The 14,360-nt window shown below is 48.2% G+C and overlaps 1 protein-coding gene and 2 long non-coding RNA genes across 14 annotated transcripts in view; 1 reads left to right on the top strand and 2 right to left on the bottom strand.

Annotated features, from left to right (window-relative positions):
- Positions 1 to 1,354, bottom strand: part of LOC107270257 — a 4,260-nt gene extending 2,906 nt beyond the window's left edge. Inside the window, exons 1-2 of the long non-coding RNA XR_001538277.2 lie at positions 1,213 to 1,354; positions 972 to 1,134 (exon numbers count right to left, since the gene is read on the bottom strand). This is a non-coding gene — a long non-coding RNA (uncharacterized LOC107270257). The remainder of the gene's footprint in view (positions 1 to 971; positions 1,135 to 1,212) is intronic.
- The window catches only part of LOC107270247, an 85,436-nt gene that overhangs the window by 42,532 nt on the left and 28,544 nt on the right, over positions 1 to 14,360 (top strand). For 11 of the 12 annotated variants that reach the window (XR_003060482.1, XM_025087661.1, XM_015745092.2 and 8 more), the window contains 6 exons: positions 408 to 1,408; positions 1,498 to 1,717; positions 1,816 to 2,046; positions 2,130 to 2,493; positions 2,750 to 3,044; positions 4,787 to 9,628. Coding sequence is in view for 11 of the 12 variants with exons in the window: in XM_025087661.1 (XP_024943429.1) it covers positions 408 to 1,408; positions 1,498 to 1,717; positions 1,816 to 2,046; positions 2,130 to 2,493; positions 2,750 to 3,044; positions 4,787 to 9,628 (6,953 nt within the window). In the remaining variant the exon portion in view is untranslated. The remainder of the gene's footprint in view (positions 1 to 407; positions 1,409 to 1,497; positions 1,718 to 1,815; positions 2,047 to 2,129; positions 2,494 to 2,749; positions 3,045 to 4,786; positions 9,629 to 14,360) is intronic. The other variant, XM_025087657.1, reaches the window with a different exon arrangement.
- LOC107270260 lies at positions 1,597 to 4,777 on the bottom strand. Its single transcript, XR_001538280.2, has 3 exons — positions 3,742 to 4,777; positions 2,691 to 2,828; positions 1,597 to 1,727 (listed from the first exon to the last, which is right to left on the bottom strand). It is a non-coding gene; the product is annotated as an uncharacterized LOC107270260 (long non-coding RNA).

Genomic DNA, 14,360 nt, shown 5'->3' with positions numbered 1-14,360 from the left:
GGGGGGGGGGGGGGGGGGTAGTCGGGGAAGTTAAGGGTGAGAGACTATTGCTAGCCTGAATACGGGTAATGGAAAATTCGCTTTGCTGCTCGTTCCTTCGGCAAACTCGGCCAAGCTGTGTGCGTGTCTACGTATTCTCGTGCGGGGAGCTTTATACAGATTCACAGGTACATTTGTAGCATAAAACATCCGGGGGCCCCGAAACTCCGCTGCAATCGCAAGGCAACCGTCCAACTCGTTAGTTAGTTTCGAGAAAGTTTCCAGAGTCCCGTATGAGAATTAGTTGAGGTAGGTCTTGGATCAGGCGAACGGAGCAATGAAAGAGGAGCTCAAACTGGCAGCAATCTCCTACGGCTAAGGATTGTCCCTCTCTTGTCCCGTTCTTTAAAAGAAACTTCCTTTTGCAGGGCTGGCGCTGACGCTGCGATTGCGCTGGACGTAGCGGGGCCCGCTGATGGCGAGAGAAGCGCAAGGCCCAGTGTGTCATCCATATCCTCAATTTTAAATCAAAGCGCCGACGACAGTGACTCCGGGTTTCATGGCTTTCAATCGAGAGATGATCCTAGTCACGCCTCCAACAACAATTCAAGTCCCAACAGTATCAACACAGTCTCATTTCCAAATTTAACTAGCAACAATAATGGGCCTGGCAACGTTAATAATAATGGTCATGACAGTCAGTCCCAGCAACAACCAATCGTCAATGGCTGGATGCAGCAATCCTCCGCACAGTACGCACAGCCTGGACCGTCTCAGCAACAATATCAACAAACTGCGCAAAGTCAACAAAATCATTCTCATCAGCATCAGGCACTATTGCACCAGCATTACCAACACGCAACACAGCACAAGTATGCTATTACTCAACAGCAACCAGGTCCCAGCAACCAGGTCCAGACTGTCCAACCGATGGCTAGAAATTTTGGTCAATCTCTCTACGCCAATGCTCCACCGAAACCAAAAAGACTCACCAACGATGGCTCCAATGAGTATTCGACGCCGTCGCCAGATCCGGATTACAGGAAGTCGCCAGTCTCCCCGGATGCCAGGTTGAGCAGCAAGAGTCCAATGTCCGAGTACGACAGGAACAGTCTCATATATGGTACCAGGGTAACGCAGCCACCTCAACAATCCCTGAGAACGGACAAATCAGGCTTAAATTATGGGTACAGTCAGCCACAGAATACAGAGCGGAGAACCCCTGACACTTACGGTAGAAGCATAAAGCCCAGGAATGCTCGAGGAAACGGCGACTACGAAGATGTTTACGCCGGAGGACCACAGCTGTATCAAAGACCAGCTGGTCCTGTGGGATACACCAAAGGCCAAGCGCCAGCACCTATACCCATTCCGGTTTACACTCAGCAACATCAACAGCAAATTTACTCCACAGCGCCACCTGTTAGTGGTAAGATTTTTAGAATAAGGAAAATCTTGTGATATCTTCGATGTCATCTAGCACAGGAATGAGTAGTAGACATTGCATTTGCTTAACAGCCATCATGCGACAACACAGAGCACACCCACCACCTCGACCACATAGCGCAGATTTCCTGGAGTACGAGGCTACCAGAAGACCCCAGCAACAGACGCTTCAACAACCTGGTGCTAATCATCCTAATCAACAGAGAAGACCACAGAGACCCAAGTCCAGTCTAGACATAGTTAATCCCAGCGAGGTGCCGGCCAGTGATGGTTACTTCTATTCCGAGGAGCGGTAAATAAATCTAAAATAATCAAAGAATCCCTGATAAAATATCCTCAACTACAATATGATAATAATTATTATTTAATCTTGATGATTGCCCTTGCAAGATATGCTGCCCAGATGCGACAATCGGCAGTCTACATACATCAAACTCCTCAGCATCATCAGCAACAGAGAAATCAATCTCTATCACGAGCAACGACTCCGTCAAAATCATCCAGCAATCGTGAGAGAGATCACGATCCTAATGAGAATAGCTGTAACATTCCAAGACATCACCAAAGAGAGCTACACCAGCAGCATATAATATCGAGTCAACCACTGCAGAGGCACACGGAGTAAGTAGCTCTGTACAATATCCTAGTAAATTCTTAATTAACCCAAAGACAACTTGTACTATTCTCTACATCCTTAAACACAGAATATCAAATGAACCACTATTGAGAAGATCGTTACGCGAGCGCAGCTACGAACCCAGCGCACGCGAATTGCTGGTTCATGGAGAAGCTGGTACAGTACCACGGCGGATATCCCACGAATACGAAACTTCCAATGGGCCGCACAGTAAAATCCTAGCACTGGGTAATCAAGGTACTCATCTTCCACATATGAGTCCATCGGGTCATGCAGCAACGAGACGTTGGAGTGAACAACAATTCGCGAGGTCGGCGTCGGCGCGACTACCCAGGACGCGACATCCAGCAGCAATGGATCGTGAAGATGACGACTGCACCGAGCGATCGTCTGGACAAGATTCTCGCGATGGCGAGAGAAAAATTCAGCAGGTGAGCTGTTGGTTCAACTTTCGTCTTTTTATTCCTTTCTTTTTTGCTCTCTGCCTTTCCGGCTATTGACTCATACCGTAGAAACGTCAATGGCTGCCGGTACGTTCACTGACTCAGGAACCCATTAATGAGTTATGAGTGTTCGACTCGGTGCTGATTCACCGCAACGTTCCGTCCACCTTCAACATTTCTCTTACCTGGTCTCAGTAATGTTCGGTGCATCGCGGTGTACATTGTCCTTCTCTCCGTATTCCAGCGTGAAGAGTCCATGAAGAGGTTGCTGGAATGGAAGCAGCGTATGCTGCAGTCACCGCTCACCAGGAAGCCATCAGGATCTGCAAATAGAGGAACGGCACACAATGAATTGTCCAGCTATTACAAGCAGCAGGCACTTCTGGATCTGGCGGCACACGAAGCCTCCGTCGCCGAGGCACGGCACTGCAGGAGGCGCGAGGAAGGCCACAGGGTCCACGTCAGGAGCAAGAGCACTGATGGAAGACGATCTGTCACAAATGTCTCAAGATACAACAGCTACTCGAGCGACGACGAAGGTAGGGATAGCTCCTCTTCGGAAGTCATCATCTAGAACTATTTCATCCGCTTTTCGTGAGTACCAGAGGGACATGGAATTATTCCTGGGGATGCTTGAGGATTTTTATGTCAATCAATTTTCCATATCCCCGGTTACTCACCGCTATCCGCAATTCTATTGTAAAACAGTCGGGAACTCGATTCTATATGTGCCGCTATTCTTCGTCGTCGATTCTGTTGTCTGTCCTGTTTGCCTTTAACCGTAGACATAGTTTGTGTATGAGCGTTTCGGGTGGTGATGTATCCTTATCGTCTACCGGATCTTATGGGTCTTGACACTCGTTTAGAAATAATACAACTAATCAATTGAATAATTAATCCACGTCAAACTAACAAAGCGAGTTTCTCGCGGAGCAGACAGATTGAGCAAACAAAAGAAAAGAAAAAGAGAAAGAGAGAGAGAGGAAGACTTCTATGATGTAATAAATATAAAAGAAACAAAAGAAATGCAGCTTTATATTAAAACAAACATTAGTACTCTACCATATGGTTAAGATAAGTAAAATAAAAAAAAAAACAAAAGAAAGAGAAGAATGGAAAAAACAAATTCTACAAAATATATGTATCATAATAAATCTTCACACGGGACTGCGTCTCTATTCTCCTGGTACTGCTGCTGGGTCTGGGCTGGTGAATGGAAAGATTAACAAAACTTACCATGTTAGAGAACGTGTTCCATATGGACCGGTGTGGATGCTGTGGTGGTATCAGGCATGGCACGTTAATATTCTCTAATTATTTCACTAACACTGTCGGCCACAGTCTACGATATACGGCTCCTGAATATTTGACAATCCGTTCTCTACTAACACCTCGAGACTAATCTCCAGCGGCACCACTCACTCGGGCTAAGATCACTGCACACTGCCCGACCATTTACAAAATTACCTGTCTTCATCCCTACTATTGGTTCCAGTACCACCACTCACTCCTACTACTCGCGCCCTCTCTGTGGATATCACTATACCACTACTCTTCGCTATCATTCTCTCCTATAGTTTTTATCATTCTGTCACCTATTCTGCCGCCTACTATGCAATTCCGTTACTACTTACTATGCCACTAGACGTGCCGCTCTGACGTCATTTCCCATCACCAATAGTATAACATTCCCAGTGTCTACCTCCCTACCTACCTACCTACCTACCTACTGCCTGACATTATACAGGATCCTATATACAATCGGAACTGTAATCTCCATAGGGGAGTGCGCGGGGAATTCAATGGTCGGATTATAACTATGTATACAACGTGTACTTCAGTGCAATAGGGGTTGCTGTTCGTAATAACCATTGGACGCTCGCAGTTTCATTACAACGCTCCATTTCATTAGAGGTTCGAAAGAGCATCCTGTCTTGTTTCCAAGAGGTCATCTCTCTTTCGATTATTTTCTTCATTTAATTCTCATTCCGCATCTTCTATCCTTTTCCTCTAGTCGTCCTGACTGCGAGGACACTTTTAATTCCCATCTAACTAAGTTTTCACTTACGTGGTGGTAATGTTGGTACTGCGGCTTTCCCACTATCCTACAGAATCGTATCCACCCGGAACTCTGGGCAATGGTTGTGCAGTTGTCTAAGCGATCGAATAATAACGGGGTCGGGTGTAACTGCTTGGTTCTATTTGATACCCTGGACGTCATTCTCATGGTGGTTTATGTAAGCGTCGCCGTAACGAGAACGTTTGTTTGGCAAAAAATCAGAGCTGAGCGATGTCCGGAGGAAGCGCACGCGCAGACCCTCGCACGCAGCCAGGAGTCCCCGGAACGTCCTCGAGGATCGTCCTGTCGGCGCTACATCTTCCACTGGTACTGTCGGCCAGGATCGTGAATCCTTTGGTCTCCACACGAGCTTGGATCCTATCCGAATAACACCGAGTTCCTCGAGCACTGGGCTTGATGATAAATATACCGGACGCGCCGGCACTACTAATCCTGGCGGAATACCGCCTGACGCCGGTTACGAGGAAATCAGTTTCTCCATCGCTGGTAGAAGCGACTTCGCTCCGAATTCCAAGACTGAAAAGAGACGAGACGTCGCTGCTACTAGTTACGATAACCTGAGACCGAGGAATGCATCGAACAAGAAACCTTCGGGAATACTGAAGACGCCCAGTACATACTCTTCGAGCGATCAGGCTTTCAAATCCGAGGGTAGACTCAGCACGCTGGCTGGATACATTCCTAATGAATCCTGGCACACCTCGAAGAACGTTCAGTGGGATTCCAAGGAGCATGAGGAGGAGAGAGACGACAAGGAAGATTGGGATTCAAAGATCGACGAGAGTAAGGTCATCAAGGAGTTCTCCTATCAGTATATAACGCCGGAGAACGTACCGGACGTTAAGAACGATGCGGATCATGGAAGACAGGAGACTATGAATCTGGTGCAGTCGCGGATAAGATCCTTCGAATCGAGCATGGACGAAACCAGTCCCGTCAAGGAGATGCTGGCTATGCAGGAACCTCTCAAGGTCTCACCACCTCAGGCAACGGAAGCTCATGTCTCACGTTTGGATTCCAGCCGGAAATCAGCCTCTGTGATTCGTGACTTCGCCTTGGGAGAATCCGAGCAACGTGCCGACGTAACGGAAACAACTGGGACCGAGGACAGTCAGTCGCAGCAGATGCAGGATAGCAATAATAAATCCGTTAAGGATCTTCTGGCTGATTTTGAGCGCAAATCAAGACAAGTTCGACGTCAGGAAGATGAGAGGAACGAAGAGATCAAGCACAGGGGTGTATTTAGTGACACTGAGACTCTTCTGTATGATACCGGAAGTGAGCTGGATAATCCTGCGAGGAGCGAGGAAGACGAGGAGGAGGAACGACGGATACGAAAAACGTCAGAGGCATCGGAAAGCTACACAGGAACTATAAGAAGAAAGAAAGACATTGCGGATCGTAGAAGGAAAAGGAAAGTTTCCAAGGGTAGTATGAACGAGCCCACGAAGGAGCTCGATGTGGTACCTACTTCAGGATACACTAGGTTGAGTATGACGGAATCCCTAGTGACACACGATGATCAATTGTCTGGCGAAAGTACGACAACGAGTCCCACATCAAAGGCTGAGGATCCCAGTCCTGAGGAACACTATCTACCCATGTCACCCAGGAAGGCCATTTTGGATCCCAATAACGACGACAGACCGAATCCCGATATGATGGAGAGCCTCTTCGCAAACTTGAATCACGAGGAGAGCTCCTACGTCGAGATGACGCAGAACGGTATGGGACACTCCCTTCTGGCACCTGATAAAAATGGAAGAAAACACGATTCGGGCGATTATTCAACCCTGGACACACCGCACTATGAGTTTGTGTGCGTTGCTGATAATAAAATGGAGCCTGTTTATATGGAGGTCAGTCAATTGGCTGAAAAGGAAGAAAAAATCAGTCAAAAAAGGACGTGCCGAAAGAGGGACTCCAACGGGGAAGCAACTTCAGCACGATCGGACCTTCCCGATATCCTGACTACGCTCAAATCCGACAGCTCCGACGCGGATGACGAATCTTCCAAGGATCTTGACTCTCTGGATGCACCCAGGCATCCGCGATTTAGTCTCTCGGACACATTCAGACCAGCATCGTATTACCTGGGTGCTAGCAGAGCCTTGATAGCGGAACTGCATGACTCTTCGGATAGTGAGCTCGTCTCTCCACCTCCTATACCTACTTCACCGCCACCATTGGAAGATCTAGATTCTCTAGAGCTACAGGACACTCTGGAGGCAAAGAAAGTGTCTCCTCAGGTCGCAGGAACGCGAGACAATTCGTCAAATAGAGATTCACCAAAGTCCTGGAACAAACCTGCACCCCAAGTGGAGTCGCATCGATCGCCATCTAGATTTTCAGACGCCACAATAAGCTCTAGTTTCAGGGACAGTCGGATATCCTTGGGAAGTGCATCGGGAAGTGATTCTGTCGAATTAAGAAACCCGGAAGAGGAAGCTAGACATCGACAAATGAAGAGGAGACCAGTCAGCGACGAGGTCTGTGGAGTCTTGGACAGCCTTGACGAACTAGAATCCTTAGGAAGCCATTTAGACGGGGTAGGCGTGGATCTGGATCAATACTTCAAGAAACTTCAAGCCAGGGATGCCTTCAACGTAGACCTCTACGCCAAGGACCTTAGTTACAACAGTATCTATGGCTTCAACGAAAACATGATTGCTGCTGACAAGCTACAGAAAACCACCAGTCAGGAAATAGCGAAGATGAACTTGAATTCTACCACTCTGGACCAACTTTTTCGCTATGGGACACGAAGCAAGACCAGCTCAGCAAGTAGTTTGCCATCGATGAGGGTGAGCGACGCTCCACCTTCGCACCAGCATTCCCAATCATTCACAGGTGACGCTCACTACGAGAACATCGGGAGTTTCTCGCCCCTGCGAGGTTCACCAGCAATAAGGTCAGAGACTGGGCAGACTGTCCAGGAACATTCCTACAGAATGCAGAAAGGTTCCCATCATGGATCACTGATCGCATCTCACAGCAGAGACTCAAGTTACTCTCTGACATCAGGCACAGCATCGATCTCCACTTCCGTTGCTTGTCAGCGACCTGGTAGTGGTCAGTCCTCGTCGATGCCATCCCCGATAGGTTCTCTGTCTTCGGGGAATCACGCTTTGATCAGCAGCGCCTTACAGTCAGCAAACTATTTAGATCAAAGAGTACAGCAGCAGCAGCAGCAGCAACAACATTCCAGGGAAGTAAGTCAAGATTCTGCGAGGTATTCCCTCTCATCCAATCATAGATCATCATCGAGTCAAGATTCCAGTCAGTATCCAGCATCCACGTCAACGGTAAAGGCCAATCCACAAAGTTCATACTCTTCACCAGTTCAACAACAATTACAAAATGATCAGTCAGCTCCTTATTACTATTCTGATCTTCAGGCAGGTGTGAGCAGTGTGGACGCGCAATTGGCAAGACCCACGTTAGTCCATACTTCGCGTTTGCCACAATTGAATAATCAAAGGGGTGACGCATCTGGATTGAATAAAAGGAATGACATCGGAAGGATGGTAAATCCAATCCCGAGACAGATGCCACGACAAATTCAAGTTGTGGACATAGACGAAGCAAGACGCATCGCAGCGGAACTCAGGAAAACGTCCAGCCAATTCCTCGCGGAGAACAAGACTGGTTTGGTTGACAAGAGAAACTTCTATGAGGCCGACACGCTCAGGAGAGTAAAATCCACTGATCCTTTGCCAGATATATCCATGCAGGACATCAGCACTAGAAATTTGTATCCACACGGACTCAGGGATAAGTCAGGTAGTCAAACCCAGATCGGCGCAGGCGATGAAATGGAATTCTCAACGCCTCAAACGTCCCACAGAAGGTCGCGTTCCTTGGAAGGTCTTCTGGACGATGTGGGTTTACAAAATTTAGTAGAGCAAAGAAATCGCGTTAATAGACAGGTTATGGATCAGACACCGGAAGCGCCTGGTCTTAATGAAAGTTCAGGATACTCTAACAGGAGTCCTGAGGATTCCTTCCAACCGGAGGATCCTTGGGAGCAGGATACCCTCTGGCGGGAGAGTCTGAGAAGAGTGAGTCTGAGACACGCACGTTCCCTGGACAACCTGGAAAACCCGCAATCCTCTTCGTCTAATCAACCTACCAGGATCAATCTGGAACCCAAGACACGACCCAGGATAACCCGTGGCGCCACCTATGTGAATGACAGTATAGTCTTACGTCAGAACTCCGACGAGTCTGTCGACAGGCCACGCGTGAAACGCCGGAATCCCAACAAGTCGGAGGAAGATGAAGAGGAAGTCGACGAGGACAGACTACTCGAGCAAAACGATGAACCCTCCAGTGAGATCGAGGAAGACAGAACGTATGAGAGGCTAGCGATGGACCGTATTGGTAGTGCTGGTTACGTATGGGATCCTGAGAACGAAGCGTACCGTAAGTCTAGTCCGGAAGAAACGAAGCATTTTTTAGCGGAAGGCAACCTTCCCCCGTCCGCGTCGAGGGCGGAAATGGCCAGGGCGTCTACGTCAACGTCCGCGTCCTTCGAACTCGACCGGGAGAAACTTCGCCAGTGGGACCTCCTCTCGAGCGCCTGCTTACTCCAGGAACAGCAGCGAACGTCGATGGCGGATTCGGGGCGAGGGTTGCCACCAACAAGTCGAGATCAGTCCTCCGTCTCGGACCTTCATCAGGAGTCGAGGGAGAAGCGTTATCATCGCTCGGAGGAGAAAGAGGAAGATCGACGACGGCAGCTGGATCAGGAACGGGAGGAGGATCCTCGTCAGGATGTTGGGGTGGAGGTCGAGGAGGAGGAAGAAGGTTATCGCCATTTGTTAATGGAAATGCAGGATGCCGAAAAATGGAACCACTCGAAGACGACCTTGTCAGGACGCAGCGAGGACCTTCCGCACGAGACTCCGGATCTTCGCCTGGATTCGCGGATTCTCCGGATGCGGGAGGATCGTCGAGAACAGGAAGTCGAGGTAGTGGAGGAGGGGGAGGATGTGGAAGTCGAGGAGAATTTCGAAAGGGAGGGTCGCAACGGGGCTGCAGGTGAGTGGCTCTTCGGGAATCCTCGAATTTTCAGAAAATGACCTTTCACCGCACTCTCTATTGCTCCTGTGTGTAAAGTTTTGAGATTTTTGACGGGCCGTGTTTCCATTTTTAAACTTGGCCTCCTCGTCGTCATCATCGTCATCCTCCTCCTACGTACCTCTTCTTCTTGTATTTGTCATCCTGGGATACGGAGCGATCGTTTCACACTATGTACCTGCTATGGATTTTTTAAAAATATTTTCCCAATTAAATTGTCGAGGCGCGTTCCAACTCGCCACTCAAATCAAATATTTCTTTTCAGTTAATTTTATTTTTTTGCCGTTCGCTCCGCCATCCTATGTTTTAATCTACAAGGGAGAATTTTTTTTTTTCAAGATGGTAACTCAGAATTGGAGGATTGCGAGTTGGAACACGGCCCAAATTCATGCGAGTTCAGTTTTATGAAACGTTTTCGAACAATTTTTTATATGTTTTTTCTTAACTTCTAAGCGACTCGAATCTATGTGCGATTTCCGCAAGACGCGTTTTTAGTCGTTCTTACTATTTAAAAAATATCAAATGACCAATATTTCTTGGATTTTCAAGATTCTGATAGAGTAGTCATTTGCGAATTGTATTTTTAAATTAATTGTACATAATTAACAAAACGTGGACAACACCGTAAGAAGAGTGAAACGCCACAAGCTGTACATATGCCGATTAGAAGATAGTAATCTTGACTGACAATACATGAAATTTATGACATACATCGAAATTTGACTTTTATCCAATTACCAAAAATTTCTTAAAAATCCCAACAAGATATACGTAAAAAAATGATCGTGCTATGAAACCGTTTAAAATCCTTGAGAAAAACTTGGGCCTGATTGACCATCAGTTCCGTCCAAGACATTTCGGCGGCACGCGTTCTAGACCCAATTTTATCTTTTTTTTCTCGAAATCACCATACCGGCCCTGGGCTCTGACTCCCCTCCCCTCCCCCCCCTAAAAAAAACGAAAAATGAAAGAAACCATGGAAACCACTTTTGAGCAGCCAAACACGATCTACGAGAACGATCCTCGCCCACCTACTGGTCACTCCGGTTTCCTTTCGGCATAATAATAAGTTTGTTCACCTCCTCGACCTTAAAACCATGTTCATTCTTACATTCTTTTTGCCAAAAAGATAATGAAGCACTTGGACAAAAAATTTACGAACGTAGCTGCAGCATACGAGGTCCCAAAAAGTAGGTTGACATTTGATCGACTATACCATCGGAATAAGGGAATACAGCATTAAGTAATCCGCCGGCATTTAAACGAGTCACAAACTAAAGAGTCATGGAAGCAAAATGTCCCATCGAAAATTGCTGAATGCAAATGCAATGCACTTTGTCAGGGTTTAATAACGTAGCCGCAGCATTTATACGAGAGTGGAGGCCACATTATAATACATATCCAGAGGTCTGGCACACGTCGTCTATACCTACTCGAATGTTGGCTAACTGCTCGTTATTTCGATCCAGGATCATTAAATATCCAAGAGCGTCGGCTACTCCTCAACATAGATAGTCCCTTTCCAAGTGGCAGTCGTTCTATCCCAAGACTTTTCGTCCATCGATCCTCCAGGCCTCCAGGCCTCCAGGTCGATCCCCAAGAATCGCAGGTGCTCGCACAGGAGAGTACTCCGGACGCTCGGGGGCCAATCAGGCGAGTTTCGAATGGATAGGTTCAACCCAACTGAAGTTGAAATTTGAAAAAAAAACAGGCAAAACCCATCCAAATAGTCGAACAAATTGCAAGTTCGTTTAGCAATGATTACACGTGACACGTACCGGATCCTGTGACACGGATTTCAAAGCTGTGATTATAGGGCAAAGGTGGAAGAGTGAGAGAGAGAATCGGGGAGGGACTTTTTTATCAGGTCGGAAAAACCACTCAGGCAGTCAGTTAGGCTAATGGGCCTAATCAAATTGCCAAATACCTATACATATATATTGATGTGTAGGTGTATATATAACGTTGCTACCCCAATGAGATTCTGATGAGCTATAGTCTCTCTCTTGACAGTCGGTCGCGAAGTACTGGTGGTGCTCGTGGTGCTCGGAGCGGTCGGAGCGGTCGGAGCGGTCGGACTGTAGTCGGAGTAGGAATCGGAGTTTCGAAAGGAGAATCGAGCAGCTGCCAGTCAGCCGAGTCAGACGAGTCAAGCGAGTCAGGCGAGTCAGGCGAGTCAGGCGAGTCAGTCAGTCCGCGGCAGTAAGCGGCAGTAAGCGGGAACGCGCAGCATGGCGTTGCACTTGATTCGATTAACGATTATCGATTGGCATTAAAGAAACATCTTTACGGAATAAAAAATAAGACAAAAGTCGATGCACCCACGTGTTCTATAAAATATTATCCTTCGCTATAACTGACGCTCATTTCTATAAATCTCATGGGCAAACTGTTAAGATAGTCTCCGTGCATTTTTCGTTAAACTGAAAAATTCTTTTCACGATGAGACAACTGCCTTTGCCAGCTTCCGGGGGAAGCTTCACCATCGAGGATACAGTGTGTCTCGTGCTTTTCCGTGGGCTTGAAGAATTTTCTCTAGGAAAGGATTAACGCGGATCTGCCATGGGTGGAAAAGTTGGTCTCATATGTGGAAGCTGCTGGTCGGGCAAGTACAGTACGTATATGTCCCATGTTCTAACTGTTGTATCAATTCCTCGTGTTATCAATCCCATGGATTCCCTTTCTACGCGAGCAGTTTGCATTTAGCGACTCCAGAGAAACAGAACGACAGACCAGTGTCAGCCACTGACAATGCGAAGGGAGCGAATCAAGAATGCCCCGAGTGGGGGCCGAGTCGGGCTTTTCGATTCAGTAAAAACGAAGAGAGCTCGGGAGAGACGCGTCCGAGTGTCAGAGAGAAACGCAGAAAAAACAAATAAATTTGCATGCGACTATAATCGGATTGCGCGCGAATTCCTGAGGCCCGATTTAGCCGCTGCTGAACGTTGGGCGAATACCGCGCCGGTCACCAGGTCGCGCGGGCGGGTCCCTCCTGCGCGTTTCTTCAAATTCCATGTATTCCCTGTTGGCCGGCAAAGACGTAAAGAGAGGGAAGTACAGGCGAGGCTGTACGGGGCCAGTACGACCAAGCACGCAGTTCGAGGAAATAGAAGTTACTTGAAATCGATAACCCCCGAGCGAAAATGGACGCGCACTTCGATTGCCCGAACGACGCGCTTCCCAGTGCGGCCAACGTTCAACCATTGGTATTGACATGCTCACGGGGAAAATTGGGAAAATTGGGAAAACGACCCGAGGGCTCGCGATTGTCCACACGGGAACTTCAAAGAGCGAGAGCGCAACCTATTAGCCCGCGAAGCCACGAATAGAGTCCGGCGCGCGGTGCGATTCGGTGGACTTTTCACTTACGCATTTACGCACACGCCGATTGGAAGCGTAAGACGTAAGAGGCGCCGAGTGGCTGCGAGCAATAGGAATTAACGGGGGCCAAAGTTAAAGGCACTGGGCGGCGGCGCATTAAATTTAGAAACATCTCACGGGAGACGCAGGCGAATCAAGGACAGTGGCGGAGGAATTCGGGCACCTGCTCCGTCGGCGAAACCAAAGACACTGGAAGAAGCACAAGCAGTACTCGCTAGATGGTAACAGGATCCGTAACGGGTGTCGCGAAAGCTCGGCAAACGAGGTCGACTCGGTTTACCGCGTGTCCACAGTCGCACGCATCTACCCTGCGATACGTGCCGATGGACACGTCGATAGCCACGTGTCCGCCAAGTCGAGCAACCAGTCCTCTAATCAGAACGGCCAGCTTGGAGAACCATCAGCAGGAAACTTTCCCGGTGCGGCCTGTACCGCCGGGATCCACCTGCTGGACCCAGCATCCTTCTGGTTCCTCTGGCATTTTGGATTTCAGATTTTTGATTTCACGTAGCGAATTCACTTACCTGCTGCCACTGGCCCATCGCAGGCTTGCACGTTAATGCTGCTCCAGGAGGTTGAAGGTCGCGGGGAAATTTGAAATAAGAAATACGTCATCCGAGTATATAGCAGGAGGAGACGAAGCATTCGCATTCTAAGCCAGCGGGCCACGAGGTGTCCCGTTAGTCGGGATTCGTGCCGGATCCTCGGCACAAGACGCTAACAACCAGTCGGCCGACCAACCTACCTACACCTACCTACACCTACCTACACGCTGCTGGTACCTTCGCTCCCTCCCTTCCCCCCTGCCTCATCTCTACTCCCATCTCACCTACTTCGCTATGGGACACAATCGGCATCCCACTCCCTCAGCCAGCGAGCATGAATTACACATTGCGCACGTTGCGCACGTTGCGCAAGACGCACGGAGGAACGCACGTATAGCTTGAATTACGAATATTCTGTAGGGAACTGTCAAAAACATTTCCGCTAGCGTTATCATCGTGCAATAACAATAATGACAAGTCGCTAAGAGTAATTAAACTCAAGCACAAGTGTATTCCTAGAATAGTGCTAGATTTCCGGAAAAGAGAAAAAAATGGGAAAAGAGTTGAAAGTTCTCCGAAGGTTTTCAGTATAGGTGGGCAGCAACAGGTCCGTTACTATAAATCGTCCCGTGGAGTGGGGGGTTCTCGCGGAGATCGAAAGAGGGGGGAGAGGGTAGTCGCAATTTCTCTGAGCATTAGCGGCATCTAATGGTTCGCGGTCCAACGATTTGTCGACATTTTTTTCTTCATCCCCCTCCCCCCCCCCC

The sequence above is a fragment of the Cephus cinctus genome, unplaced genomic scaffold (genome assembly GCF_000341935.2).
Source record: "Cephus cinctus unplaced genomic scaffold, Ccin1 Ccin1_scaffold0715, whole genome shotgun sequence".
Lineage (NCBI taxonomy): Eukaryota > Metazoa > Arthropoda > Insecta > Hymenoptera > Cephidae > Cephus > Cephus cinctus.
The sequence above is the reverse complement of the archived record's forward strand: the minus strand, read 5'-3'. Positions and strand labels throughout refer to the sequence as shown.